Source organism: Urocampus carinirostris, chromosome 3, assembly GCF_059441175.1.
Source record: "Urocampus carinirostris isolate Australia breed hairy pipefish chromosome 3, RoL_Ucar_1.0, whole genome shotgun sequence".
Lineage (NCBI taxonomy): Eukaryota > Metazoa > Chordata > Actinopteri > Syngnathiformes > Syngnathidae > Urocampus > Urocampus carinirostris.
In genome coordinates this window covers 19,745,788-19,772,911 of record NC_142351.1, presented here as the reverse complement: position 1 = coordinate 19,772,911, position 27,124 = coordinate 19,745,788, and the positions used below count along the sequence as shown (strand labels likewise).

At 38.1% G+C, this 27,124-nt stretch overlaps 1 protein-coding gene across 1 annotated transcript; it reads right to left on the bottom strand.

The window, feature by feature from the left end:
- Positions 1 to 1,679: 1,679 nt before the first annotated feature.
- Positions 1,680 to 27,003, bottom strand: ints11 (integrator complex subunit 11). The gene is made up of 17 exons (XM_088330943.1): positions 26,819 to 27,003; positions 26,599 to 26,696; positions 25,789 to 25,862; positions 25,483 to 25,711; positions 25,115 to 25,213; positions 24,906 to 24,940; positions 14,430 to 14,568; positions 14,297 to 14,361; positions 14,043 to 14,232; positions 13,895 to 13,978; positions 12,764 to 12,853; positions 11,130 to 11,292; positions 10,954 to 11,064; positions 8,534 to 8,595; positions 8,309 to 8,451; positions 7,284 to 7,413; positions 1,680 to 3,219 (listed from the first exon to the last, which is right to left on the bottom strand). Exons 1-17 carry the CDS (start codon positions 26,844 to 26,846, stop codon positions 3,157 to 3,159), a joined length of 1,803 nt encoding a protein of 600 aa, XP_088187069.1. The 5' UTR covers positions 26,847 to 27,003; the 3' UTR covers positions 1,680 to 3,156.
- Between the last annotated feature and the right edge of the window lie 121 nt (positions 27,004 to 27,124).

Genomic DNA, 27,124 nt, shown 5'->3' with positions numbered 1-27,124 from the left:
ATAATTTATTCCACTCCTCTTGCACTTTTTGCCTCTCATGAAATGAAATGATCTGCATTTATACAGCGCTTTTCAAGTCAATGACTTCCCAAAGCGCTTTACAATGTGCTCCACATTTCCCAATAGCGGCCGTGCAGCCATGTAAGGCGCTAACCTGCTTATTGGGGTATTAGGGGTTCAGTGTCTTACCCAAGGACACTTCGACATGTAACACGGACGAGCTGTGTTTCCAGATTGAGTGTTGTGGTACGTGTTTGCAGAATTTAGCAGTTAACTGCCTTTACCGGGTAGCTCCTCTCACTCAAATAAGCTCATAAAGATCGGAATTAAGTCTCTTATTGAGAAGCGGAACTTTCAGCTCGGCTCACTGAAAAGAGCAGTCAGTTTTGACTCCCAAAAGCCTCTTCAGATTGGTTTTGTTGCTTTTATTCATACATTAAAAATCATTATGTAACCTCCACCCATCCATCCATTATCTGCACCGCTTATCCTCAGTAGGGCCGCGGGGGTGCTGGAGCCCATCCCAGCCGTCTTCGGGCAGTGGGCAGCAGACACCCTGAACTGGTTGCCAGCCAGTCATTATGTAACATTATGCACAAAATTACTTTTGAGGGACAAATAAAGTTAAAAAAGAAAAACAAGAGAACAATGAAAAAAGCAACAACAGAAAAAGAATAATAAAAGCAAAAGGGGTGAAAAAAGGAGACAATAAAAAAGTAAGAAAAAATAATCAAAAAGCTAGAAAAATTAAACAATTACAAGGAAAAGGTAAGAAAATCTAAGAAAGAGGAAAATGCTAGAAAAAAAGCTTGGGGAAAAAAGAAACAAAAGTATCTCTAGCACGCTAAGAACCTTTGACGCTTTTATTGTTTAATATCTCGTGCATCCATTCAATGTGGTTAATGAAAAGTGTAAAGAAGAGGCGAGCCGTTTCTGTTGAAATGAAAGTGGAATAAGAAAGCTTGATGCAGTTGAGCAAATGTCTGGAACGCTTTTTTTTTGGGCACTTTTTACCACGGAGGAGGAAGTCGCCTAACTCTTGAAGCGCAGCTTCCAAAAGTAAGTAAAACTCAACTTGATTTATCTTTATAGAGCATATTATTTTATGAAATGTTTATTTTTTGGTGAAATACAGTACAGGTGACATATACAAGCTGTAAACATACTTATATCAACCTTAAACATAGAAAATATAGCACTGAAGCTACTTCAACAAGTTCAACTCACAAACGATTGTCCGGTACATATAAGAATATAAGGAAAATATAAGAAAGAGGAAAATGCTAAAAAAAATGCTTGGGGCAGTAGCTCAGAAGGTAGAGCGCTCGTCTTAGGATCAAGAGATCGCAGTTCGAAATCCGTGCTCCTCCGTGTTACATGTCGAAGTGTCCTTGGGTAAGACACTGAACCCCTAATGCCCCCAATAAGCAGGTTGGCGCCTTGCATGGCTGCAAGGCCGCTATTGGTGTGTGGGTGAATGGGTAAAATGTGAAGCACATTGTAAAGGAAGTCTTCATTGACTTGACAAACACTATAAAAATGCAGATCATTTCATTCATTCATTTAATTTCATTTAGTCTTTTATGTCTTCTCCTTTGCTATTGAACTTTCACGACACTTTTCGTTGCTGAGCTGACGCAAAATACCACAATTTTGTATGCTTCATTCATACACAGAAATACATTTCTATTCAATGTTTATTTTTTTACTTATACAACAAAACTGCCTTCAAGCCATATACCGTATATACAATAGAAAATATGTCAACGTCACTATTTCTCATGGGATTTTCATTTAAAACTTTTTTGCTACCAAGAGCTAACAAAAAAACTACAAACTGATTTACAAAGACAAAAATGACTATTGCATTACAACAGGGTTTTGACCCATTAATATGGGTGACACTCTGGTTCAAAATAAACCTGGGTAAAATTGGCTTAACAATTCAAGGGACAATGCTTAATAATTGTCCAAAATAAGTCGCTTTGTGAGTCTTTATACTGTTTATTTTTGCCAACTGGGCTGCAACTGTAATCGCACTGTAGCAACACGATAATAATAAAGAAGATAATGATTGTAAACTTCAAAGACTAAAAGGGACCAAACTACATGATTTGTCTTCTTATTTCTTTTGCCCAAGCTTGGTCTTTGACTTTTAGGGGTACTCGTAGCAGCAAGGTGGCGGACAATTATGTCATGTCTCTCTCGTCATTTTATGTAGAATACAAATTTCTTGACCAACAAGTATTTAAAAAAGTACTTTTGTATGAGAGTTCAAGTATTTTTGCATATTCATATCAAAATGGTTTAGTTTTAATGAAGTTTTTCACCACTGGGGGGTGCTAAAATGCACAATATTCCTTTAAATGATGATTCGGGTATAAAATAATGAGTTAAGTTAGATACAGTGTGTTTCTAACTCTTAGTCTGCATGCTATGGTGTTCACTTGAATTTTGTTGGGTATAACAAGGAACACGTTTGTTTCTATAAATGAGGTGGAATAATAATCCCCCTAAAAATGTAGAGAATATATTCTACCAAGCAAAAAATGCTCGAAGTTGGGGGAGAAAAAAACAATCTCAGCTCTTATGCAGCTAACTTAATACAGATATGCTGCAGTCCTAATAAACAAAGGAATCATATAAAGCAAGGGTCTCCAACCTTCTTCAAACTGAGAGCTATGTTTGAAACAACCGATCATGTTATTACCATGTTGTTACTAGGTTATTACCAATATAATTATTGGAAGTAGGATTAAATAGATTCAGTCAACAACTAAAAAAAAAAGGTTTTACCAGAACATCACAATGTCTCAACACGGGTGAACTATTTTCAGGACAGGTCCGTGTGCACCTCAGCTGTGTAGGGGGCACCATGTTGGAGACCCCAGGGTTATATAGAGTTGGTCAACAACTAAAAAAAGTCATTTTACTAAGAAAATCAAAATGTCTCAATACTGGCAAGCTATTTTCAGAAATGGTCGGCGGGCGACACAGCGGTCCTTCGGGGGCACCCTAGTGCCCAGAGGCCCCACTTTGGAGACCCAAGATATAAAGCATATCTTTGATGAGTGGTTTGTTTGCATTGCGTTTCTATTTGAAAAGCAACGAAGAAAACCAAAACACATACTTAAACGCACACATTAATCAAGTGGATCAAAGACCAGCGGGCAAGCCTTTTTTCAGCAGAGTTGAAAGGAAGCTTCCAAGGTCTTCATCCTGACGGAATAAAAAGAAATAGCTTAGAACAATGCAAAAGGTGGATCTTTATCATTTGAATCGTCGATTAGATTCCCGACCCCACCATTATGCAATTGTCATCAGCGATAACATTTATTGACTGAGCAATAATTGGTGCTGCATTTCCAGTTTTGTCCGCACAAGGCGCACCAGATTATAAGGCGCACCTTCAAATTTCTGGCTTCTGGTCCGAAAAACCTGGTCCAGTGGGACCTCTACTAACCAACATTTATACATACATTGATTTCTACGCTATGCGGAAGAACATGGAAACCGAGCAGCCTCCGTGAGAGAATTGAACATGAATGTATCGAAGGTACGCAAGTTGGAAAAAGCTGAAAACGAATTCCGACAAGTTTTTATCTTTGTGCACAGACGCCCTCCTACTTAAGACCTATTCGACTTACAAAAACAAACTTTTTTTTCGGGATGTTGAAAAATATCCTGACATTGCTGTAAGTTAGATTTTATATTGTGTGCACCTTAATCAGAGTAAAGGACAGGGCTGTAGTGCTTCTTTCTGCCCCTACCAGCGTGTGGCGCTGTGAAAGGTCACCCAGCATCCGCCCCGGAGAAGAAATCCGGCTTCTACTTCCTGGTTTGTGTGTTAACATACTACGTGTACTGTATCTCTAGCGTGCACCTTTTTCCGAGTACAATACAATAATACTATAGTGCTTCTCTCCGCCGCTACAGACATGTGGCGCTATGAGAGGTCACCCAACATCCACCAGCTTCCTCTTCCTGTCACAGTCTCAGTTCGTGTGTAAACATACTGTACTGTATCTCCAGCACGCTGAGCATTTTGACATTTTTATTGTTTAATATCTCGTGCATCCATTCAATATGGTTGGTGTAAAGTGCAAAGAAGAGGCAAGCCGTTTGTTTTGGAATGAAAGTGGAATAAAAAATGCGGTTGAGAAAATGGTCGGTGCGCTTTTTTTCGGCCACATTTTTCTACGGAGGAGAACCTCATGAAGCGCATCTTCCAAAAGTAAGTTAAACTTCACTTTATATATCTTTATAGAGTATTTTATTCTTTATTTTATTATTTAATTTATGAAATGTTTATTTTTTTAGTACAAAACAATACAGGTTACTTATAAAAGCCTTAAACATACTTATATGAACCTTGAATATACAAAATATAGCACTGGAGCAACTTATGAACAAATTCAACATACGAACGATCGTCCGGAACGTATCTCGTTTGTAAGTAGGGCAGCGTCTGTGGAAAAACTTTCAAACCAGAAAGTTGGCATTTCAGCATTTGAAAAAATATGAAACAAAATTACAATTTTACCTGCAAAACAGGCAGAGCAAACAAATTCAAAAATACAAATTTTCAAATGCCTCTCATAAGAAAATAGATCCATATTTAGCGATAGATATTAAATTATAGATATTTTCAGACATTTTATATATATATTTTTTTTTTCTGACTCTTTCTGGGAACTCGAAACAGAGGAGGGGATTCCCAGCCCCCTCGCCTAACCCAACTGATGTGTTGGGAGTCATTACGTGACCAAACCCCCCAATTCCGACCCCTAATGCCGAGCGCCAAGCAGGGAGGCAATGAGTACCAAAGTTGTAAGTCTTTGGTATGACCCGGCCAAGGCTTGAACCAGCGACCTCCCAGCTAATCCAAAAAAAAAAAAAAAAAAAAGATTCTAGCAACCTCCCACTAGGGGGACATTGCTCTGGAATATGTATATATACTGGACTGTCTCAGAAAATTAGAATATTGTGATAAAGTTCTTTATTTTCTGTAATGCAATTAAAAAAACAAAAATGTCATACATTCTGGATTCATTACACATCAACTGAACTATTTCAAGCCTTTTATTATTTGAATATTGCTGATTTTGGCTTACAGCTGAAAAAAACTCAAAAATCCTATCTCAAAATATTAGAATACTTCCTCAGACCAAGTAAAAAAAATAATTTTATAACAGCAAAACTAAATCAAACATTTGAAAATGTCCATTGATGCACTCAGTACTTGGTTGGGAATCCTTTTGCACGGATTACTGCATCAATCCGGCGTGGCATGGAGGCAATCAGCCTGTGGCATTGCTGAGGTGTTATTGATGCCCAGGATGCTTCGATAGCGGCCTTCAGCTCATTTGCATTTGTAGGTCTGGTGTCTTTCATCTTCTTCTTAACTATACCCCACAAATTCTCGATGGGGTTCAGGTCAGGGGAATTAGCAGGCCAATCAAGGACAGTGATGCCATGGTCAGTGCACCAGTTACTGGTGGTTTTGGCACTGTGGGCAGGTGCCAGATCATGCTGGAAAATGAAATACTCATCTCCATAGAGCTTTTCAGCAGATGGAAGCATGTAGTGCTCTAAAATCTCTTGGTACACAGTTGCATTTACTCTGGACTTGATGAAACACAGTGGACCAACACCAGCAGCTGACATGGCTCCCCAAACCATTGCTGACTGTGGGAACTTCACACTGGATTTCAAGCAACTTGGATTTTGCTCTTCTCCAGCCTTTCTCCAGACTCTGGCGCCTTGACTTCCAAATGAAATGCAAAACTTGCTTTCGTCTGAAAAGAGGACTTTGGACCACTCTGCAACTGTCCAGTGCTTCTTCTCCATAGCCCAAGTCAGACGCTTCTTCCGTTGTCTTGAGTTCAGAAGTGGCTTGACCATGGGAATACGGCTATTGTAGCCCATTTCCCGGACACGTCTGTGAACTGTGGCTTTTGATACCTGGACTCCAGCTTCAGCCCACTGTCTTTGAAGCTCCCTCAAATTCTGGAAGCGGCTCTTCTTCACAATTTTGTTAAAGCTGCGGTCATCTCTCTTGGTTGTGCAGCGTTTCCGGCCACATTTTTCCCTTCCGACAGACTTTTTGTGGATATCCTTTGAAACTGCACTCTGTGAACAGCCTGCTCTTTGAGAAATTTCTTTTTGTGTCTTACCCTCCTGATGGAGGGTATCAATGATGGTCCTCTGGACAGCAGTCAGATCAGCAGTGATTTAGTTTACTGAACCAAGCTGAGTGTTTTTAAGGCTCAGGAAACCCTCGCAAGGTGTTTCGAGTTAATTAGATGATTCAGGTGATTAGTTGAATAGCCTACTTGTATACTTTTTCATGATATTCTAATATTTTGAGATAGGATTTTTGAGTTTTCTTAAGCTGTAAGCCAAATTCAGCAATATTAAAATAATAAAAGGCTTGAAATAGTTCAGTTGATGTGTAATGAATCCAGAATGTATGACAATTTTGTTTTTTTAATTGCATTACAGAAAATAAAGAACTTTATCACAATATTCTAATTTTCTGAGACAGTCCAGTATATATATATATATATATATATATAATAATATTATATGTAATATATATTTTTTTTTTACAGGAACGCATTGCTTATAGTTTGGACCTGTGTTTCATGTTGATGATATCTGTGTACTGTTTGTTGATACCCCAGCATCATCTATTGCAACCAGGTCCTCCCTGAAGGGGAGTCACCTCATGTGCCGTCCCTTCTCAAAACTTCTTGTTATTAAGGACTATACAAATAAACATTACTTGACATACAAAGGCTTCAGGTTACGAGTACTTAAACTGGAAAATATTGCCTCTAGTTACGAGGATTGCCTTTAAGTGTAAAGTAAAAAATTCAGTACAGTACGCGCTACCATTCGCCGCTCCCAAAGTTTCCCCGAACATAAACAAACTGGCTATCGCTTCAAATCTGTCTGGCAACCAGTGTGCATGCGTGCTACCAGCGTGCTCTCCGACTCACTGTCACAGTTCAAAGGTTCACAGACCTTCCTTTCTTCTAAGTATTGTACATTTTACATAATCTAATTTTAACATGTATTTGTTTCATGTACTGATGCTGTTATAATTTATTAAAAAAAACATCATAATGTACTTTTGCGGGGCTCAGAACAGATTAGTGCATTTATATACAAATTGCATCTCTATGTACGAAGCTTTCAGGTTTACGAAGCTACTCGCAGAGCAAATTAAATTTGTGAGTTGAGGTACCACTGTACTTACTTCCCTCCAAACTGTTTACCTGATAACTCCAGGAAAGCAAGATGACTTTAGTATTGCCTTCCTCTGCTGATGATGACACTTTGATGACGATGGAATCCACCATGACCGTGCCATCGAGAAGGTGCTGAACGGTGTAACCCTTTAAGACACTGCGATGAAGACAAAGTAAACCTTGTCATGATTCTGATAAGTTTATTCTGTATTTTAATATTGGAGACCTGCAAAAGTGATTGCTGCAGTTTGTCGTCTTCCCTAATGTGCACTGTTTACATTATTGTCACCATCAGCTTCTCATGTTGCTGTTCTTTGATTTTCTCACCCTTTAGGGCGGATCTGCTTTTGTAACTTGGGAAATGTAATTTAAAAAAAAAAGGCTAAGGTAAGGACTTTTGGAATAGTTTAGAATTTCTTCTCTAAGGGTTTGGCCCTCTCCTGTTCCATTGATCTCTTCTCTCTTTATTTTGAGTGTCTACCAAACCATTGGTCTGCAACCTTTTCTGTACCGCCGCCCAACTGACAGTATCCTCTCAGCCCAGCTCAATAATATCAGAAGTAATAATGATGACAACAACAAAAATAATAATAAGCCTAAATCTGCGGCGTAACAACTAAACCACTAGTAATCTAGATGACATAGGAAAAGGCATTCGATTTTTATCTCATCATCACAGTAGTTTTACTCACTGTACCATATTGTACAATGTATTTTTAGGATTTGGCGCTCGGGTTTGATCTCTGTTGCACCCAATGCTGAGCTAATGTGGTGAGCGGCAATTGTCAACGGATCAATTGATGCTCGAATACAGTAATACCTCGTGCATCCAAACGTTGAGTATTTTGGGGGGTTTAAATGAGTGATTAAACACAAATAAATACGGTGTCAAAGTAAGGCTACTTTTTCTCTATTTGTGCGTCCCTGTACCGGTCCGTGGCTCGGTGGTTGATGATCACTGTACTGAACTCTAAACATCAGATTCTCACATGTAAAGTAAGAAGACAAGGTGGACCAGTGATATTAAAGAATGAAGGTGCTTTTTTACTCACCTCTTGAGGTGTGTGTATATTCTTCGAAGCGTGTCAGGGTCGCTGTGCGGGTCATGGAGCTGAATGCGACACGTAAATCGCAACTGATGCTCATTGAGTCCAAGCTCCTTCAGTGCTTGTTCCGAGGAGACAAGTTTGAGACTCTGTGTCCAGTGGAAACAAAGCATTATTAAGCCGTTAGGTTGTTTGGTCATTATGATGAAAGTGGTCTAAAAAAGAGCTTACATTATCTTTCATGATGAGGGTTCCGTGCATGATGTGAGGCTTTTTGGGATCAGGCAAGGGTCCTGAAATAACACAATGCACAGGCCACAATGCTAAAATGGTGCTGAACACTTTGTAATTGGAAAAAAAAATAAATGTCTGCGTGTCTGCTCCTATTTGAAGATATTACAATGTGTCCGTAAAATATGAGACGGTAAGAAGATTTTTCATCTATCTGCCATTTGCCGTTTTCAAAAATCTATATCACCCAGAGTGACTCAGTCAAAAATTTAGGTGTCATAGTTGACCAATCTGTCCTTTCAAACACACGTTAAGAATATTACTAGAACAGCTTTTTTCTTTTTCCTAAAAGTCGTCCTTTGTTGTCCCAGTCTGATGCGGAGATTATAATTGACGCGTTTGTTACCTCGCGTCTCGATTACTGTAATGCACTATACTCTCCAGTCTCCCGAAGTCCAAAATCAAGGGCCTTAAGCTGGTACAAAATGCTGCAGCTAGGCTCTTAACTAAGACAAGAAAGTTTTATCACATTACCCAGATTTTAGCCGAACTGCACTGATTTCCTGTTAGCTCAAGATGTGATTTTAAGGTTCTGTTCGTAGTATACAAAATCATGCATGGACTAGCTCCCTCATCTTCCAGATTTGATTTCCCCCTATGTTCCAATCCGGAGCCTTCGCTCAGAAAATGCTGGTCTACTAGTGATCCCAAGAACCTGAAGAGATCTGCAGGTTCGAGAGCGCTCTCCATTCGGGCCTCGGTGCTGTGGAATGCTCTTCCCCCTAAGATTCGATCTGCAACCTCAGTGGAAATGTTTTAATCTAAGCTTAAAACACACTTCTATTCTATAGCTGATGAATGACCTATATTCTATGTTGACAATATCTGTGTATTATTTGTTATTGCAACATCCATTGCAGCCTGGTACTCCTGGAAGGGGGATTACCTTTAGTGTGGTCCCTTCTCAAGGTGTCTTCATTTTCCTCATGTTGAGGTTTTTGAGTTTTTCGTTGCCCTCATGTAGATTTTAGACCACGGGGTAGTGTAATAATAGTCTGTGGTTTGCAATAATCTGTGGTCTGTGAAGCCCTTTGAGACTCCTTGTGATTAAGGGCGTCACAAATAAACATGACTTGACTTGACTAGACCCAATATTTCCACTTGCTACTAAAGCAAATAATCAGAAAGGGTTTTTGGTGAACAGGTCAAATTAGAAAAGCACTAGTGTCAACAAGCCCAACAAGTTTTCTAGCATGTACCTGAAGTGCTAATCCAGGTTTTCTACAGTTTAAGATAAATTTAAGACTTCTAAACATTCAAAGAAACAATTCAGACATCCAAGTACAGTAATCTGCAGTATAACGCGGTTTACAGACGCTCCCCTACTTACGACCATTAAAATCACGTAAAACAGTAAATACGAACATTTTTTTCGGGAGCTCGAAAAATATCTGGACCTTGCTGTAAATTAGGTTTTGTATTGTGTACACCTTTTTCTGAGTACAGGACATTACTGTAGTGCTTCTTTACGCCGCTACCAGCGTGTAGTCGCGCTGTGAGAGGTCACCCAGCATCCACCCCAAATAAGAAACCCGCTTCCTCTTCCTTGTTCGTGTGTAAACATTCTATACTGTATCTCCATTGCGCTAAGAACTTTGACATCTTTACTGTTTAGTATCTTGTGCATTCATTCAATATGGTTGGTGTAAAGTGTGAAGAAGAGGCGAGCTGTTTCATTTGAAATAAAAGGGGAATAATAAAGCTTGATGCGGTTGAGAAAATGGTTAGATGGCTTTTTATCATCCACTTTATACCACGGAGGAAGTCGCCTAACTCTTGAAGCTCATCTCTCAAAAGTAAGTTGAACTTTATTTATTTTTATAGAGCATATTATTTTATGAAATGTTTATTTTTTTAGTACAAAAGAATACAGGTTACTTATACAAGCCTTAAACATACTAAATATAGCACTACAGCAACTTACGAACAAATTCAACTTACTAACGATCTCAATCGTAAGTCGGGCAGCGTCTGTACTTGACACGGTTTTGTTATTTCACGGATTTGCATCCTATAGTGTGTTCTGCGTTCTGAGTGGCTGAACAGTCTACGTGATTATTTTTATTTGACGGTACAGTAGTTAGTTGCAAAATAAATAGACAAACATTTATAGAATACTGTTATTTGTGAAACTGATTTAACCTATAAAAATTGTTTCTTTACTTATTTTGAGTATTCGCTAAACTTGAAACTTACTAACTTTGTACTGCAAAGGAAAACAACATCAACTTGAACCTTAAGGACTTTTACACATTCTACTGACTCATGAACAAATCAGACTTTTAGCCTGAAATAAAATGCATTTCGACACATAAACAACAATAAATACATGCTGCAAAGAATATTACAGTTAGACTGACCTCCAAGTGCCATTTCCCTCTTGAGCAGGTTGAGTGACATATCAACCGGCACTTTGGGATTTGTAGTCACTGTAGTCGTCTCGCCATTTGCCGGCATGTAGCAGTCGATACCTGCCGTGACACAAATCAATGTCCGAGATCTACCAAACGTGTCATGCGCATGATGATGAACTTACTGAACTCTTGCTCGATCTTGCCCTTGAGGAACTCCATCTTGACAGCCTCGCCGTGCACCAGTAGCATGTTGCGAGGTTCGGCCATGCGGATCAGCTGCATGATGCCCTTAGCGTCGGCGTGTGCGCTAAAGGACATGTACTCCACTTGCAACTTCACGTCCAGCTACCGGGAGGATCACATTACGGTTTTCGCTTGCATTGATGTTCGTCGGAAAGAAAACGTTCTATACCGACTTTATTCGTGTATAACAGGTACTATTTCTGTACCTAAAAAGAAATCACATTTTGGGTGCGAGTTGTACACAAGATTTGACGGTCGTACATTACTGTATTTGAGCAACGATCTCTCAGACGAAAACCTTTTCACATTTGATGCAAAAGAATTTGGAACAAAGATCGTTCCAGTGAGAGTGCCGATTCTGAACCACTTGAACAATAGATTTATAGATGACATAGGAAAAGGCTTTGGGTTTCATCTCATCATCACACTATTATTACTCGCGCTACTACAATGTTGAATACGTGGGTCCATGATTGAAATAATATACAACGTAAACAATGAACACAATACCAAAATAAAAATGACAATGTATTTATTTAATGTGTTTCAAAGTCTGATTCAATGTCAAAAAATGATTTAAGTCATAGCCCCACCTATTCAGCAACGTGGTACGGACGCTCCCCTACTTACGAACATTCGACTTACCAAAAATGGTAGATGCGCACAAGAAACAATTCGGGACGTCGAAAAATATCCTGACATTGCCGTAAGTTAGATTTTTATTTGTGCACCTTTTTCTGAGTACAGGACAGTACTGTCGTGCTTCTATCCGCCGCTACCGGCGTGTGGCGCTGTGAGAGCTCACCCAGCATCGACCCCGAAGAAGAAATCCGGCTTCTACTTCCTAGTTCGTGTGTAAACATTCTATACTGGATCTCCAACGTGCTAAGAACTTTGACATTTTTATTTTTTTATGTCTCGTTCAATATGGTTGGTGTAAAGTATAAAGAAGAGGCGAGCCGTTTCATTTGAAATGCGAGTGGAATAAGGAAACTTGAGAAAATGGTTGGATTCTTTTTTTTCGCCCACTTTCTACCACAGAGGAGAAAGTAGCTTAACTCTTAAAGCCCATCTTCCAAAAGTAAGTTAAACTTTGCTTTATTTATCTTTATAGAACATATTATTGTATGAAATGTTTATTTTTCAGCAAAAACAATGCAGGTTACTTATAAAAGCCTTAAACATACTTATATAAACCCTAAACCTACAAAATATAGCACTGAAGCAACTTCCGAACAAATTCAACTTACTAACGGTCGTCCGGAACGTATCTCGTACGTAAGTAGGGGAGCGTCTGTATCGTGAGTAAAAGCAGTGTGATGATGAGATAAAATCGAGTGTCTTTTCCTGTTTGCTCTGGTAGTTAGGAATCAGTGCTCTCATTTCCCTGATCCAGGTTCGAATCCCATTGCTATACTTCTCAACACAACGTTTGTGACCTACAATGCTTAGTTTGAGCAGAGAAAAAGTGAAACAATATTTTCTACCGACTTTTCGTCAAAAATTAGGAGTGCGCTATATACACAGGGGCGCATTATAAACAACTTAATATGGCATATAGAAGCGTCCTTACTGTTGCTCTGCCCTCCATCTCCAGTTTCCTTTGTCCATTAAGGATTTTATGCCCGATTGTTCCTTGTACACAGTAACCTGGCATGATGACCTGCAAAAGTTAGAAGACATCATTGTATATGATCTTTTCTTTAGTTTAGGGCTGCAACTAACGATTATTTTCATGATCGATGATTCGGTTGGTTACTTTTTTAATTCATTGATGAATCGGTTGGTTACTTTTTCGATTCATCGATGAATTGGAATTCCTAAAGACATTTTTAATTTCCTCCTATTTATTCAAATATTAAAGGTTTGGACCATATAGTAAAATAGTTTACAAAACAACAGAAGACAGTATACTAAAATATAAAACATCAAATAAATTCAAATGTTTGTTAAGTGACTTGACAATAAATACAAATATATACAAATGTATCCATCTAACCCAAAAGATCATATTACATTTGTACTTATCATAGAAAAGAAAAAAGAAAGCAATACATTTCATTTTATGCGTCGCATTTGTTTATCCACAAAAATGTATCTGCAATTGTATAACCACTTTTCAAAATATTGTCAACAAATTTGTCTTTGTGGTAAAATCTTTTAGTATGTTCAACATTCCCAAAATGAAAATTATATATATAATATGCTTAAGAATCTGCCCCTTGTGTTGAGTTAAACATGTCATTATTATTCTTATCTATATTTTACTTCATTTATTTATTTATTTTCTGATTTGTCTTTCTTTGTACTTCTGAAGCATTATCTGATCCCTTGAAAAATGTTACTTTGTTTCATTATTCAGCTATCGAGCACAACCAGGTTTAAACTTTCATGCCATGTTAATGTTTTTAATAATGCAATTTTAAAAAAAAAGGAAAAATGTAAGATAACTTTTTATAGATTAAAAAATTGCCTTAGCGCTCTCTGCAGGACTAAAGTGGTACTCCAACTCTCAGTGTGCCCTCTTATTTTTCATTGATTCAACGTACTGGCTCATAAATAACGTAATACAACGAATCGACGATCTAATGAGTTGCCAACGCTCTTAATAATTGAGTTTGAACAATGTTTCGATTAGTTGTTGCAGCCCTTTTTGAGTAAAATAGATAGATAGATAGAATATATTGGGGTAAGAAATGCTCACCATGTTCTTCTCATTACCAGCCCATTTCTTGAAAATTTGCAATGACTGTCCAGCATGCAGCATTCCAGGGGTTGCAAACACCACCTGCCAATGTGTCCACAGTACTTTATTTTTTGATATAAAAAAAAAAAAGAAAGAAAACACCCACCATCGGTCCTGGGTTGTCTGCATACGACCGGTCAAAAGCTTTGATGTGCTTGAATTCAAACATGTTCCTTTGCACAAACGTTTTTCTGATCTTCTGGTTGGTCCAAGTGATGAATAGCTTGTAGTAATGATTTGCTTTCTCCGTCATCCCCGTGGAAAAGTAGATGGGAGCCTTTAAGTTCATTCGCTCCCTGTTGGAGGAAGCTGGTTGAAATGGGAACACACCAGGGTGACTTTAGGTGTAGTGAAATTTACCAAAATGTTTCCAAAAGAATGCAGAGTTCCTGGGCTCTTCCAAGTGCAAACACCGGGATGAGAACCTGGACGGAGAGGAGAGTTTTAAAAACATGAGGAAAATTACAAAACCGCAAAGTGAGGTGAGCAATACTTTTCCTCCTCGTTCTATGCTTTCGTGCACTTTCTTCAGGAAGTCTCTTTCTCTACATCTCTTGGAGTCCCGTATGGTGGTGGCATATGTCGACTCTGAGATGAGAATGTCCGGGCGGCACTTGTCGATCCAAGCGGCACTGCCATGGAATTCAAGAATTGTGTTAAATCTACACAAAATGTTGCTAAATGTTGGTCGCTGAGACTGAAAACCTATGAAATATCACAAATGGTCACACATCAACATCTGTAGTCATGTCAACTTCCCCTTCTGAAATATAACATGAGCTGAAGAAGTATAGGAATGGATAAAAGCATTTAAAAGCTTTCGTTTTGACCTACTCCTTTTAAGTTCATGGCCTTGTACAGATAACAGTACAGACAACTTTTTCTGATACCTGCTAGTTGCACAAACAAACCATGCTAATTATTGGTGCAGTTGAACCCATTTTAATTTCCTTTCAATTGTCTGATGTGTGGTTTAACTTTATGCTGCACAGGGTTTGCATCCACAAAAGGATTGCATTTTAGATTCCAGCAGAGTTTTCAAAGCTGTTTCTATTGTGTGGGAATAGAGAAAGATATAGGACAGACGCTGCCCTACTTACGAAGGAGATTCCGGACAATCGTTCGTAAGTTGAATTTGTTTGTAAGTTGCTTCAGTGCTATATGTTTTATGTTTAAGGTTTATCTAAGTATGTTTACGGCTTGTATAAGTAACCTCTAATATTTTGTACTAAAAAATAAACTTTTAATAAGATAATATGCTCTATAAAAATACACTGTTAACTTACTTTTTGAAGATGGGCTTCAAAAGTTAGGCAACTTCCTCCTCCGTGGTAAAAAGTGGCCGATGATAGGGTTTTATAACTTTATTTATCCTACAGTTGACATTAATACGTTATATATATATATATATATATATATATATATATTCTTAGTCATTTAGAAGAAGTTCTCAGCTTGTAAACTGCTTCCAAGGTCATGAGTTGTGTCTCACATACCAACGGATGTTCCCTGACCTGGAATGACCTTTTCATGCCATAACTCAAGCCAAAGAGCGTGAAATGAAGAAAAGGGAGTCTCACCCATGACCAAAGGAAACCTTTCATCATCAGCCGGAAGGCAAGCTTTCCAAAAAAGACACTGATTAACTCTACGTAACAAAGGCAAAAAACTGGATATTAGAAGGGACGTTGGAGGAAGATCTTCAGAGTCAGCCGAGGAAACACGCAGAACGGGCGGCTCTCAATATGATGATTAATAAAGTAACTAATTATAAAGAACCGATTCTCTTTGTCCTATTTTGTAGAGTGTTTTATTATAGATGTTGGAAAATTAAACCTAACATTTAATTGGTCCTTCGAGCCGGATTCCATAAGACTAGACGATTCCAGGACGCGAGAGGAAAATCCAGGAAAAGACTGTGGCCACAGCATAAAGACCCTTTTTCCGGGACTGGACCTTCCCTCGCGGACTGGGATCTGACGGTTGACGGAAAGCCAAGGACTCAGAGAATCGTGAGTAAAATTTATTCACAACATTGTGTGCATGTAAATTACCGGTAAAAAGAACTAGGAGAATAGAACTCGCGAGCGGGGGGGGGCAGATTCTTAAAGTTTAGGAATCCTCCGTCGAAAAGCTTAGGAATCCTTTGTAGAAAAGGAAAATCTTAACAAAGTTTAAGAATCCTCCTTTAAAAAGGGGGGCAGATTCTTAACAGAAAAACCCTGACAATTCTAGACTCTATCAGGTAAATAGTTTTAGGACAGTTAAAATTCCGCGGGAGGTGTGGACTCCCCTAACCCAGCGCTTTAAAGTTAGTTAAATTTCACAAGGATGTGCGGAGTCCTCTGTCAATTGAAAATAAGTGGAAAAAGAACAAGATGTAAGAACGTGATCACGATAAAAACAAGACGTCTGTGTGATTGAGAAAGAGCGAATGAAAAATAAAGTTGCCCCTGGGCAATTGTATTTTATATAAAAATAATAATAATAATAATAAATACTCGATGAACTCATAGATGAAGGGTTATTTATAAGGAAGACCCGACCGCAATCGAGCCTCTATGTTACTGGATAAAAGTGAGAAATTTAGGAAAAAAAAAATAAATGAGCTATTTAGATGCGTTAAATCAAAATAATGCCGGAATAATACCGAATAAGATAAAACATTCCTGTTTTCAGTTCAAAAAATTGGTAAAAAAAAAAAAAAAAGGACTGGGAAGACTAGGAAAAATCTAATTGAGTGAATTGAATACACTAATTTGAGATAAGGGCATTTTTATACCAAAAATATTGAAAAAATTGTTTATAAATACTTTTTCCTCTTTCCATTAAAATGGAAAAAATGGATTGAGTAAAATTCAAATGAGTAAGATAACTCATAAATAAATAGAGGCCATTTTCACATTAAATAGGTGAAGCTAAAATAGTAGATTTAATTGGTTTAAAGAAAAAAAAAAAAGAGAGAGAGAAACATAAAGGGGAAAGTTAATTAAATATTAAGAGAGATAATTTGGTGAAAATTAAGTGAGACTAACCTTAATACAATAGATTGGAAAAAAAAAAAAAAAAAAAAAAACCTTACTTTTTCAACATTGAACTGTTTTACATCTAGAGTAAGTAAATGGGTAGTGTGGAGCACATTATAGAGTGCTGTTGAAGATCTTCATTGACTTGAAATGCGTTGTTTAGATGCAAACCATTTGTGATTTATGGCATTACCTTTGTAGAAATACCGTAATGTTTCCTAAAAGGGAGGATAACGAATATACGGGGCCATATAGTGAAACCGCGTCTCTTTACTGAGGGAGGAAGTTAGCTCGTCAAAGGAAATTATTTACCTATAGGTGAAGGGGGTAGGGTTTTACCGCCCAATTCTCAATGGCTAAAAGGCCAAGTGGACCTCCTTATTGACAGAGTAAAAAATAGATATAGATAACGATAAACTGATTGATCCTGAATAGGTTGGATCATAGGAATTTAAAAATAAAATAGCTGATTATTATCTTGAGACAGATCATGAGAATTTAAAAATATATCTGCATGGATAGAAAATAATGTGTACATGGCCATTTCACTTTAAAAATAAATAAATAAATAAATAAATAAATCAATAGATAAATTGTTCTGTGTAAAGAGTTGTTAGAACACGCACAGGTGGATTGGAGAATGACGGACATATGGTCTGAGATAATTGGTCATTGTGCAAAATTGGAGGCGCAGTAAATTCACGGGATCAAGAGAGAGTAAATCAAGAAGGAAAAGGAAAGTACATTTTGGCAGATGTTGAAGGAGGATCACAGGTCATAGCACGACCTTGGCAGTAAATAATTAAAAGAGATGACGTGATAGGAGTGAAGAAGAGAAAAGGGAGTATCTTTCTGGGTTGAATAATGGTTTAAATCTAGAAGGGGCATTCACACGTGACACCGAGCAAGCTGTGAATGATAAAAAAAAAAAAAAAAAAAAAAGGGGGGTAAATATGAGGACGCAGGAATTAAGTGGACACTAAATTAAGGAAAGTTATAATTGATACAATATTTACACAAAAATATTTGCATGTAAGATGTTACATACAGTTGAGATTTGTGTAATATGCATTTGGTGAAAAACAGCCACCGTAGTAGTAAAAAAAAAAAAAAAGGGTTGTCAACATTGTGCAAAACATGTGACAGTAATTTTATAGATAAGATATAAAAATAAAAGAACTATGTAAAGGATGAAAATCTATTTGAAGGCAAATGACCATAGACATGACATATTGTTTTGCTTTAGAACAAGAAATGAGATTAAATGCAAAGTATTACAATAATAAATTTGACTACAAAAATACTGTAGTGATACAAAAACTACACTATTTTGTTGCCATAATGAAAAATATTATAGACTAAAAAAAAAAAAATATATATATATATATATATATATATATTAGTGAACTGTCGTGAAAACACTAAAAAAGAAACTTAGGAAAAGTTGGATTTTACAGCAAAAGTGTTGCTCTAACGATATTTTTGAGTTTCAGAATTTGGTTCTTGTCTCATTTGGGCTCAACAATCCGCTGAGGAGAAAATGGAAGAACGGTGAGGGAAAAAAGTAGCATTACTAACGATGATGAAGACATTTGAATGGGATGAACGATGGTGAGAGCCAGAAAAGTTTTGTGTTCATATTCGGCCGGTATGAACCATAACTATGATAAGAAGATCTCATCTTGTTGGAATCCATTACAGCGATCATCGAGCAGCGATTGGAGGACACCCTGAACTGGTTGCAAGCCAATTGCAGGGCACACAAAGCTAGACAATTCACTAGCTCATTCACACATAGGGACAATTTGGACCAAACAGTCCATCTGAAATGCATGTTTTTTGAAAGAGGTAGGTAAATCGTAACAATGAGAGCAGCCAGTGGACACACACACCTGTTCCCAGGTCCTTAGTAATGCCGCACACGTGCTGGCCACTGCGCCACCGTGCTGCACACACACATATAATATATATATCTCATCTCATCTCAGCAGCTGCACCGCTTATCCTCAGAAGGGTCGCGGGGGTGCTGGAGCCCATCCCAGCAATCATCAGGCAGTGGGCAGGGGACACCCTGATATATATGATTTTTTTTTAACTGAACTATCAATAATGATAATATGATAGGAATTTTGAATTCCGTGTACTAGCTTGCTAAAAGATTTAAAGATCTTGGCAGAACCCCTGAAATTTAGTGATACAAAGATCGAACTTATAAATCGGTGACAGATATAGTAGATATCTGCGTATTCGTTCAGTTTTGATCATCGAATTATTAATTTATTTTCTGCATTTGTTGACGGTAATTGCGAATAACAGGCTTGTCTTTTTCCATTTTTCTACTTCTTTCTTTAACATCTTAGTACAACATAATTCGTGATGTCAATCATCAAAGCAAATGAGCCGTAAAAGCAAGCTCTCTTTGATGAATTGAACGAGGAAGAAAGCCGTTTGTCTAATAAAAAGACTGACCGTCACTCGACAAGAATTACCCACAACAATGACGTAATTTCGAAGAGACGAGATCTCATTAGCTAAGATCGGCGTGCAGGAAAAGAAAATAAAAACTCGTACAGCGAATTCGAAAATAATGACAAGACTTGTAATGCGTTAAATCTTTGTTAAAGAGTAAACTAAATGATAAGAAAATTTAAAGAAAAAAAAAAGGTTGCGTACCCAGCATAAATGATGCGTTTAAGACAGGTAAGTGAAAAAATGAAAACACTGAGAATATAACACAAGATAATTATACAGAATAGTATAAAAAGAAAGAATATTTGAGTGAACAACTAATCATTTTTCGTTGAAAATGCGAATAGCAAAGGGTAATAACTTTAAGACGTGTAGTTTTGCTCCTAATAAAGAAAGGACGATTAAAGCAATGAAGCTGACTAAAAATGGTCCATAATTTTAGTGTCAATCTTCTTGTTCGTAAATGGACAACTTCAAAAGAGGTGTATTACGTAAAAAGATTATTTCCTTAGTTGTTCTCGCATTACAGAAAAGAAGAATCGAGACTAGAAATAATCAATAACGTAGATGAAGCTATTTCAGTCACTGAATGAAATTTTTTTTCCTTTTAAACAGGAAAGAAACTAGTGTTAATAGTCAGACCAGATTTGTTTAGCTTTATATACAAGGGATTTCGGAAAGATGCTTAGAACAAAGACACTCACACACCTTGTAGCTCTTCTCTTGTTGCATGATTCACTTCAGGCATGTTGTGCATGCAAGCGGCCTAAAAACTCAGACAGGTCATAGGTAACCATGTGTGTCAACAAAATGAAACCAAGCAGCCTGCCTTTTCTTTTTTCCTGGAGGGAAACCCATCGAGGTTTTGTTTGTTTGTTTGTTTGTACATGATTCAAATTGAATCTTTTCTTCCGGCGCCGTCACGAATGGCAGCCACTCCAGCAGCTCCCATTTTATTTTCGATTGTTCTCGATTGTTCTCAGCTCAGGGATGCTGCTGGAAATGTGAATTTCCCTTCGGGGATGAACAAAGTATCTATCTATCTATCTATCTATCTATCTATCCATCTATCCGTCTATCTATCCATCTATCTATCTATCTATCTATCTAGTGCGTAGAAACAAAGATTGTTGAGCAGAATAAAAGATAATGAATAAACAAAATAGATACACTCAACAAGATAATTCATAAGTGACAAGTATGTATTGTTCTTTAATGAATCAATAACAAAAGATTGATTATGATTACAGAGATAAGAAAATACATAAGAAAAGCTATGACATTAAGTTCGATTTGGCATTTTTTGAGAAATTTTTGTTGATCTTTTGGGATTTTTGATGTTTAGTGTGAGGGTTTGGAATTTTGACAAATTTAGCCCAAAGGACAATTGGGAGGACAATTGATTACACACTGAATTTTTTTTTTTTAGAATGAGTGTTACGATTAACAAGTGTTAAGCAAATGTGTAACAAATACTGACTTATGGTTTGGTTAAGTTAAAAAGGGAACGGTTTCTATGGAAGAGAATTTTTAGAAGACAATGAGAAATAGATTGAACAATCTTGAAGAGGTTCATAAGAAATGAAAATCACGGATTAATTGATTTTGAGACATATCATGCCAATTTAAAAATAATTGCATGAGAAATAAATGGGTAGAAATTGATTAAACTAAGATAATGTCTACTAGTACTTAAATTTAGAGAAAAAAAATTTAAGACATAGAGTAATCCGGCCAATTTACTAAAAAATTCCACTACGTAAGCACAATGGTATTAACGAGACTCTCAAGTGCCAGTGAATTGCACAAAAAGACATCAGTCATCCATTGTCTGCACCGCTTATCAACAGCGAGGCCAAGGGAGTGATATGGAGCACATCCCAGCTACGCTCAAGGGGGTTGGGGGTAGCACACACGGCGAGTCAAAAGGTCACATGTCCTTGAATGTGAACAAGAAAGCTCTGTTGAGCAACACCAAACAGCGTGACTGGGTCAAGATAGTAATGATAAAATAGGGACAGTAGAACAGTATCAAAACAATGAATAGTTAACTGGGGAAGAAGGAATTTTTAATCTCGAAAGAGTTCTCTTTGAAGAAACAATCAAACCCGAAGTAACATTATTAGTTCAAGGCACTCCTGTAAAATTTCTCTGTGATACCAGGGTGTGCAGAACCACCCTTAAAGAACAAATCCCAAATGTGACCCTCGGGCCAAACAAAGTAATGGTGCGCGCAGCTCAGGGGGTATTAAAAGGAGTACTGGTGGTACGTGTTTGGACACGGAGCGTTCCAAGCGTGGGAGTATTTGGTTATAACGGAAGCAGGGGAGTACTGGACCCCAGGGGACAGCTCTGAGGCCCAGTATTTCAAAAATCGGGTTAAATTGCAGCATCAAGGAAGCAATTTACAACTGACTATAACCGTAACAAACCAGACAATTCGACCTCCGGGGTCAGATTTTTTTTTAACAGCACGTGCTGGGGTTTTTCGTTGTGGGCCTGGTCCTCGGGACTTGAACCGTTTTGTTTTCCGGTCGTGGTGTGTGTAGATGACAGTATGAAATCGACTGATCAGCCAAAATTAAGTAACTACTCTCTAACGACAAATATCACATCAGTAAGCATGTCAGTCAAAGACATTGATGCGTGGTTCAAAGTTACCACAGGAATTTCAAGGATAGATGACAACTAGTTGCTAATGGCTGAGCAGGCGGCACATGCTGTCATGATTAATTGTGTTGTGTGTATGGGTGCTCGCCTCAAAAGAGAGTTGTAAAATCCACTCTGAACTCAGAGTGCCTGATAAACGTAATGAATAATACTGTACCAAACGGAAACTGCTCTTTCTGGGATCAAACCTACCCCGGAACGACAGTTGAAAAACATAAGCCTGTGTTTTCTAAAAGAGTAGTTCAAAATAATTTTACCTGTATAAATAGAATCGGACTTTGTGATAGTCTGAATGGTATACAATGTCACCAAAATGTTGACAGTCAATATAACATTTAAACCACTCTCCCGGAGCGACATCTGGTGGTGGTGTGGAGGAGACAAGTTGTATGATAGACTACCGTACAATACCACAGGATTGTGTGCATCTGTGTCTTATTTTACCTGTGTCTATAACCGCCACCACAATCCCTGAATTGCTAACATCTGTTAAGAGCTTGTTACCACATGCATGGAAAAGTAAAGGTCTACCTATGCCTAGAGTGACAATGATCCTACATACATCGACAGCATCGGTGTTCCAAGAGGCGTACCAGATGAATACAAATTAGTAAATCAAGTAGCAGCGGGTTTGTGAATCTTTGATTTGTTATTGGTGTACAATTAATAAAAATGTTGACAGAATAGACTATATCCATTTCAATGTGCAGAAGTTAGGAAACAAAACAGAACAAGGTTTCTCCGCCATAACGAGCAACTGCTACCTCCCTCATGGCTTTCCAGAACCGGATTGCTGTTGATATGCTACTGGCTGAAAAGGGAGGGGTCTATTCTATCTTTGGTGACCAATGTTGCACGTTCATACCGAAAGACACGGCAGCAGACGGAAGTCTGACAAAGGCCCTGGAAGGCCTCAGGTCACTTAACAACAAGATGAAAGACCACTAAAGAGTTGACACACAAATGTGGGATGGTTTTGGAGATACGTTTGGAAAATATAAAAAAAAAAATGTATACTATACCCGTTTTTGCGGATATTCTCACATTGTGTGGATGTTGTTGTATTCCGTGCATAAGAACATTGCTAACGAGACTAATTACAAAAGCTCTTGCCCCAATGCAGGCAAAGATGGTACCTTTGTATGCTCTGTTGCCCTCGGATACCAATGCTGACGATGACTCTAGCAATTACCATAAAAATGATGATGGTGAAAATTGTAATGACACAAATGTTGATGATGATTGCCTGTCTCTGCATTTTCATGATTTTTACTCAGATCCTGGTCATTATGACGACAACCTCTAAGTGTAACGACTGTTGTTGTGTTCTTGATTTCTCTGTTGAAAATCGTATTGCGAAGTGACAGTTGAATGAAGTATTATGTCTCCGGTAGGATAAAGAGGAGGGAATGATAGGGTTTTATAACTTTATTTATCCTACAGTTGACATTAATACGTTATATATATATATATATATATATATATATATTCTTAGTCATTTAGAAGAAGTTCTCAGCTTGTAAACTGCTTCCAAGGTCATGAGTTGTGTCTCACATACCAACGGATGTTCCCTGACCTGGAATGACCTTTTCATGCCATAACTCAAGCCAAAGAGCGTGAAATGAAGAAAAGGGAGTCTCACCCATGACCAAAGGAAACCTTTCATCATCAGCCGGAAGGCAAGCTTTCCAAAAAAGACACTGATTAACTCTACGTAACAAAGGCAAAAAACTGGATATTAGAAGGGACGTTGGAGGAAGATCTTCAGAGTCAGCCGAGGAAACACGCAGAACGGGCGGCTCTCAATATGATGATTAATAAAGTAACTAATTATAAAGAACCGATTCTCTTTGTCCTATTTTGTAGAGTGTTTTATTATAGATGTTGGAAAATTAAACCTAACAGCCGAAAAAAAGCGATCCAACGTTTTCTCAACCGCATCAATCTTTCTTATTCCACTTTCATTTCAAAAGAAACGGCACGCCTAGCGGCATTTGTCGACTGATCAATCGTTGCTCTATTACAAAGGTATACGACCATAAAACTTCTGTATAACAAGCACCCAAACTTAGAGGGTTTTTATCGATGTGAAAAAAATGTGTGTACAGACGCTCCCCTGCTTACGAACGAGATACGTTCTGGACGATCGCTTGTAAGTTGAATTTGTTTGTAAGTTGCTTCAGTGCTATATTTTGTATGTTTGAGGTTTATATAAGTAATCTGTATTGGTTTGTACTTTAAACTAAACATCTAATAAAATAATATGCTCTATAAAGATAAGGTTGAGTTTAACTTACTTTTGGAAGACGAGTTTCGAGAGTTAGGCGACTTCCTCCCCCGCGGTAGAAAGTGGCCGAAATAAAGCGATCCAAAGATTTTCTCAACTGTTTCAAGCTTACTTATTCCACTTTCATTTCAAAAGAAACGCCTCACCTCTTCTTTTCACTTCACACCAACCATATTGAATGGATGCACGAGATATTAAACAATAAATATGTCAAAGTTCTTCACGCGCAGGAGCTACAGTATAGTATGTTTACACATGAACTAGGAAGAGGAATCGGATTTCTTCTTCGGGGTGGATGCTGGGTGACCTCTCACAGCTCCACACGCTGGTAGCGGCGGAAAGAAGCACTACAGTACGGTCCTGTACTCGGAAAAAGGTGCACACGATACAAAATCTAAATTACAGTTATGTCCGGATATTTTTCGACATCCTGAATTTTTTTGCACATCTACCGGTTTTCGTAAGTCGAATGGTCTTAAGTAGGGGAGCGTCTGTATATATGAATTACGAAACATACCCCAAATGTCTGTCTGGTGTCATGTTGTAGTCTCCCTAAATGGAACAAGACAGTAGCAGTTATTCTGAGCTCCATGTTAAGCTTTAATGCACACATTTAAAATTAAGTTTAAAGTAAGCTTTGAAACATATCTTGGTCTTCAGGGAGGCGTGTTATGGTTACAATTTATAGTTACATCTAAGGTCATGTTATTGAAAATTAACACTTACAGTGTAGACCACTGACTCCGACCCGACTCTGATGTGCACCATGGCCGCACCCAGAACATGGCCTGCGTAGTATGCCTTGATCTCCAGTTCATCGTCCACCTGCATGAACATGCAAAAAAACAAAATACAGACTATGGATAGGAAAATTATATGATGGAGGGGCACCGTTTGTTAAAAGTATGACTCAGGGCTGAAATAGTTTGAAGACCAGACCTACGGAGATTTGTGACCTAACATTATGCTTGAAAATGTACATTAAATATATGGCAAGAAAAAAAGCTTTATAAAGTAGGTTTATAAAATTGTGAAAAAAAAAGACCTTTTTTGTAGATTGTGAATTTTGGTGACGATTCACATTAGGGTCCCACCTGGACAGTTTGATGCAAGTTCAGTGGGATGACTTTCTTCATGCAATCCTTGATCATCTGCGAAGTAAAGAAGTTTGTCTCTCCCTTCTTGTCAACAGTGATTTTGCGGAAGTCCTCCAGGAGGATAGGGCAGATGGCCTTAGTGGGGTGCGTCATGTAGATGGGCCCGTCATATCCCACCATCTCACTCATGTAGGGAAGTGCTCCACAGTGGTCCAAGTGGAAATGGCTGTTAGAAGCAGAAACAGCTTTGCAAAGGCTTTCTACAGGTGATGAAATTTAAATAGTAGAACTGTCTAAACATACCTGATAATTACACAGTCTAAAAAGTCTGTAAGGCGTCCGTTCTGAATGATGTACGAGAAGTCTGGGAAACGTCTCTAGAAGGACAATTGGACTTATTTTCATTAAGGGAACAAAACGTTGTATACTGTAAAGTTCTTAAACTATTATCTATTCGCTTTTTGATCTTCCCCAACACACTTTTTTTCTATCATAATTGAGTATTTATGCAAGTAAGAACATCATAAATGTCACAGAAACAAGCTGCACGAATACAATCATCAGGTAAATGTGTGGAGACATTGATTAAAGTTTTCTAAAATCCGTCAACAGGTTTATCAGTTTAATTTCGTTGTCTGCCTAATTTATTGGAACAGAATATGGGCTAAGCATGTTATATTGCGGCAGCGCAGTGGTTAACGCGTGTGCGGCACAGTTCTGAGGTCGTGAGATCAAACTCCCTGTGTGGAATTTGCATGTTCTCCCCGTGCTTGCGTGGGTTTCCTCTGGGCACTCTGGTTTCCTCCCACATTCCAAAAAACATGCTTGTCAGGTTAATTGGCAGGACCATTTGTCCCTAGGTGTGAGTGAGCAAGCGAATTGTCTGTCCCGGTGTGCCCTGCGATTGACTGGCAACCAGTTCAGGGTGTCCCCTGCCCACTGCCCGAAGATAGCTTGGATGGGCTCCAGCACCCCCGCGACCCTACTGAGGATAAGCAGTGCAGATAATGGGTGGATGGATGTTATATTGCAAATAAAACAATACCCTGTACGTAAGGTATACTTTATGCAGATAAAACCCCAACAATCAAGTGTTTTGCAAAGAAAGCTCACGTCATCATTGTATCCCATGTGCATGCCGCAGTCCAACATGATATTTTTCCCTCCGATGGAAACTATGATGCAGCTACGTCCAACATCCTGTCCAGCACCTTGGAGAAGCACAAAATCGTCACTAAAGTACAAGCATGGCCATGGATCTCGAGTTGTTAGCATTCTAAAGACACTTGCTCGAACTTTTACCTGTGCTAGCTAAAAATTGAAATGAACTCACCGAGCGGTGTTACATTTATTTCGGGCATTTTGACACCCGTTTGATTTCGGGTGGATGACTAAAGTAATCCAAAAGTCTTATTATGAACATTAAATCACAAAAACTACATTGCATGTACACTAAAGACTGGAAACGTGCATCAGTGGGTTTCAATTTTGGAGACTCCAGCCACACAAAGACACTACCATAGTCGCAGGGTCCGGGTATAATTTCAAAACAAGTTGTGACGTGTTTTTAATCGTGACATTGTTCCGTGAAGAAAATTATTACATAAAATACTAAAATTATTTGTTATTAATTTTAATG

Bases quoted from the DNA above. Each gene is read 5' to 3' on its own strand.
- ints11 (XM_088330943.1), bottom strand. From the start codon at position 26,846: ATGCCCGAAATAAATGTAACACCGCTCG. The intron at 25,863-26,598 runs GTGAGCTTTCTT...TTGTCCTTCTAG, and splicing joins ACATGGGATACAATGATGAC to AGACGTTTCCCAGACTTCTC. The intron at 14,569-24,905 runs GTATGTTTCGTA...ATTCCATGGCAG, and splicing joins ACACCAGACAGACATTTGGG to TGCCGCTTGGATCGACAAGT.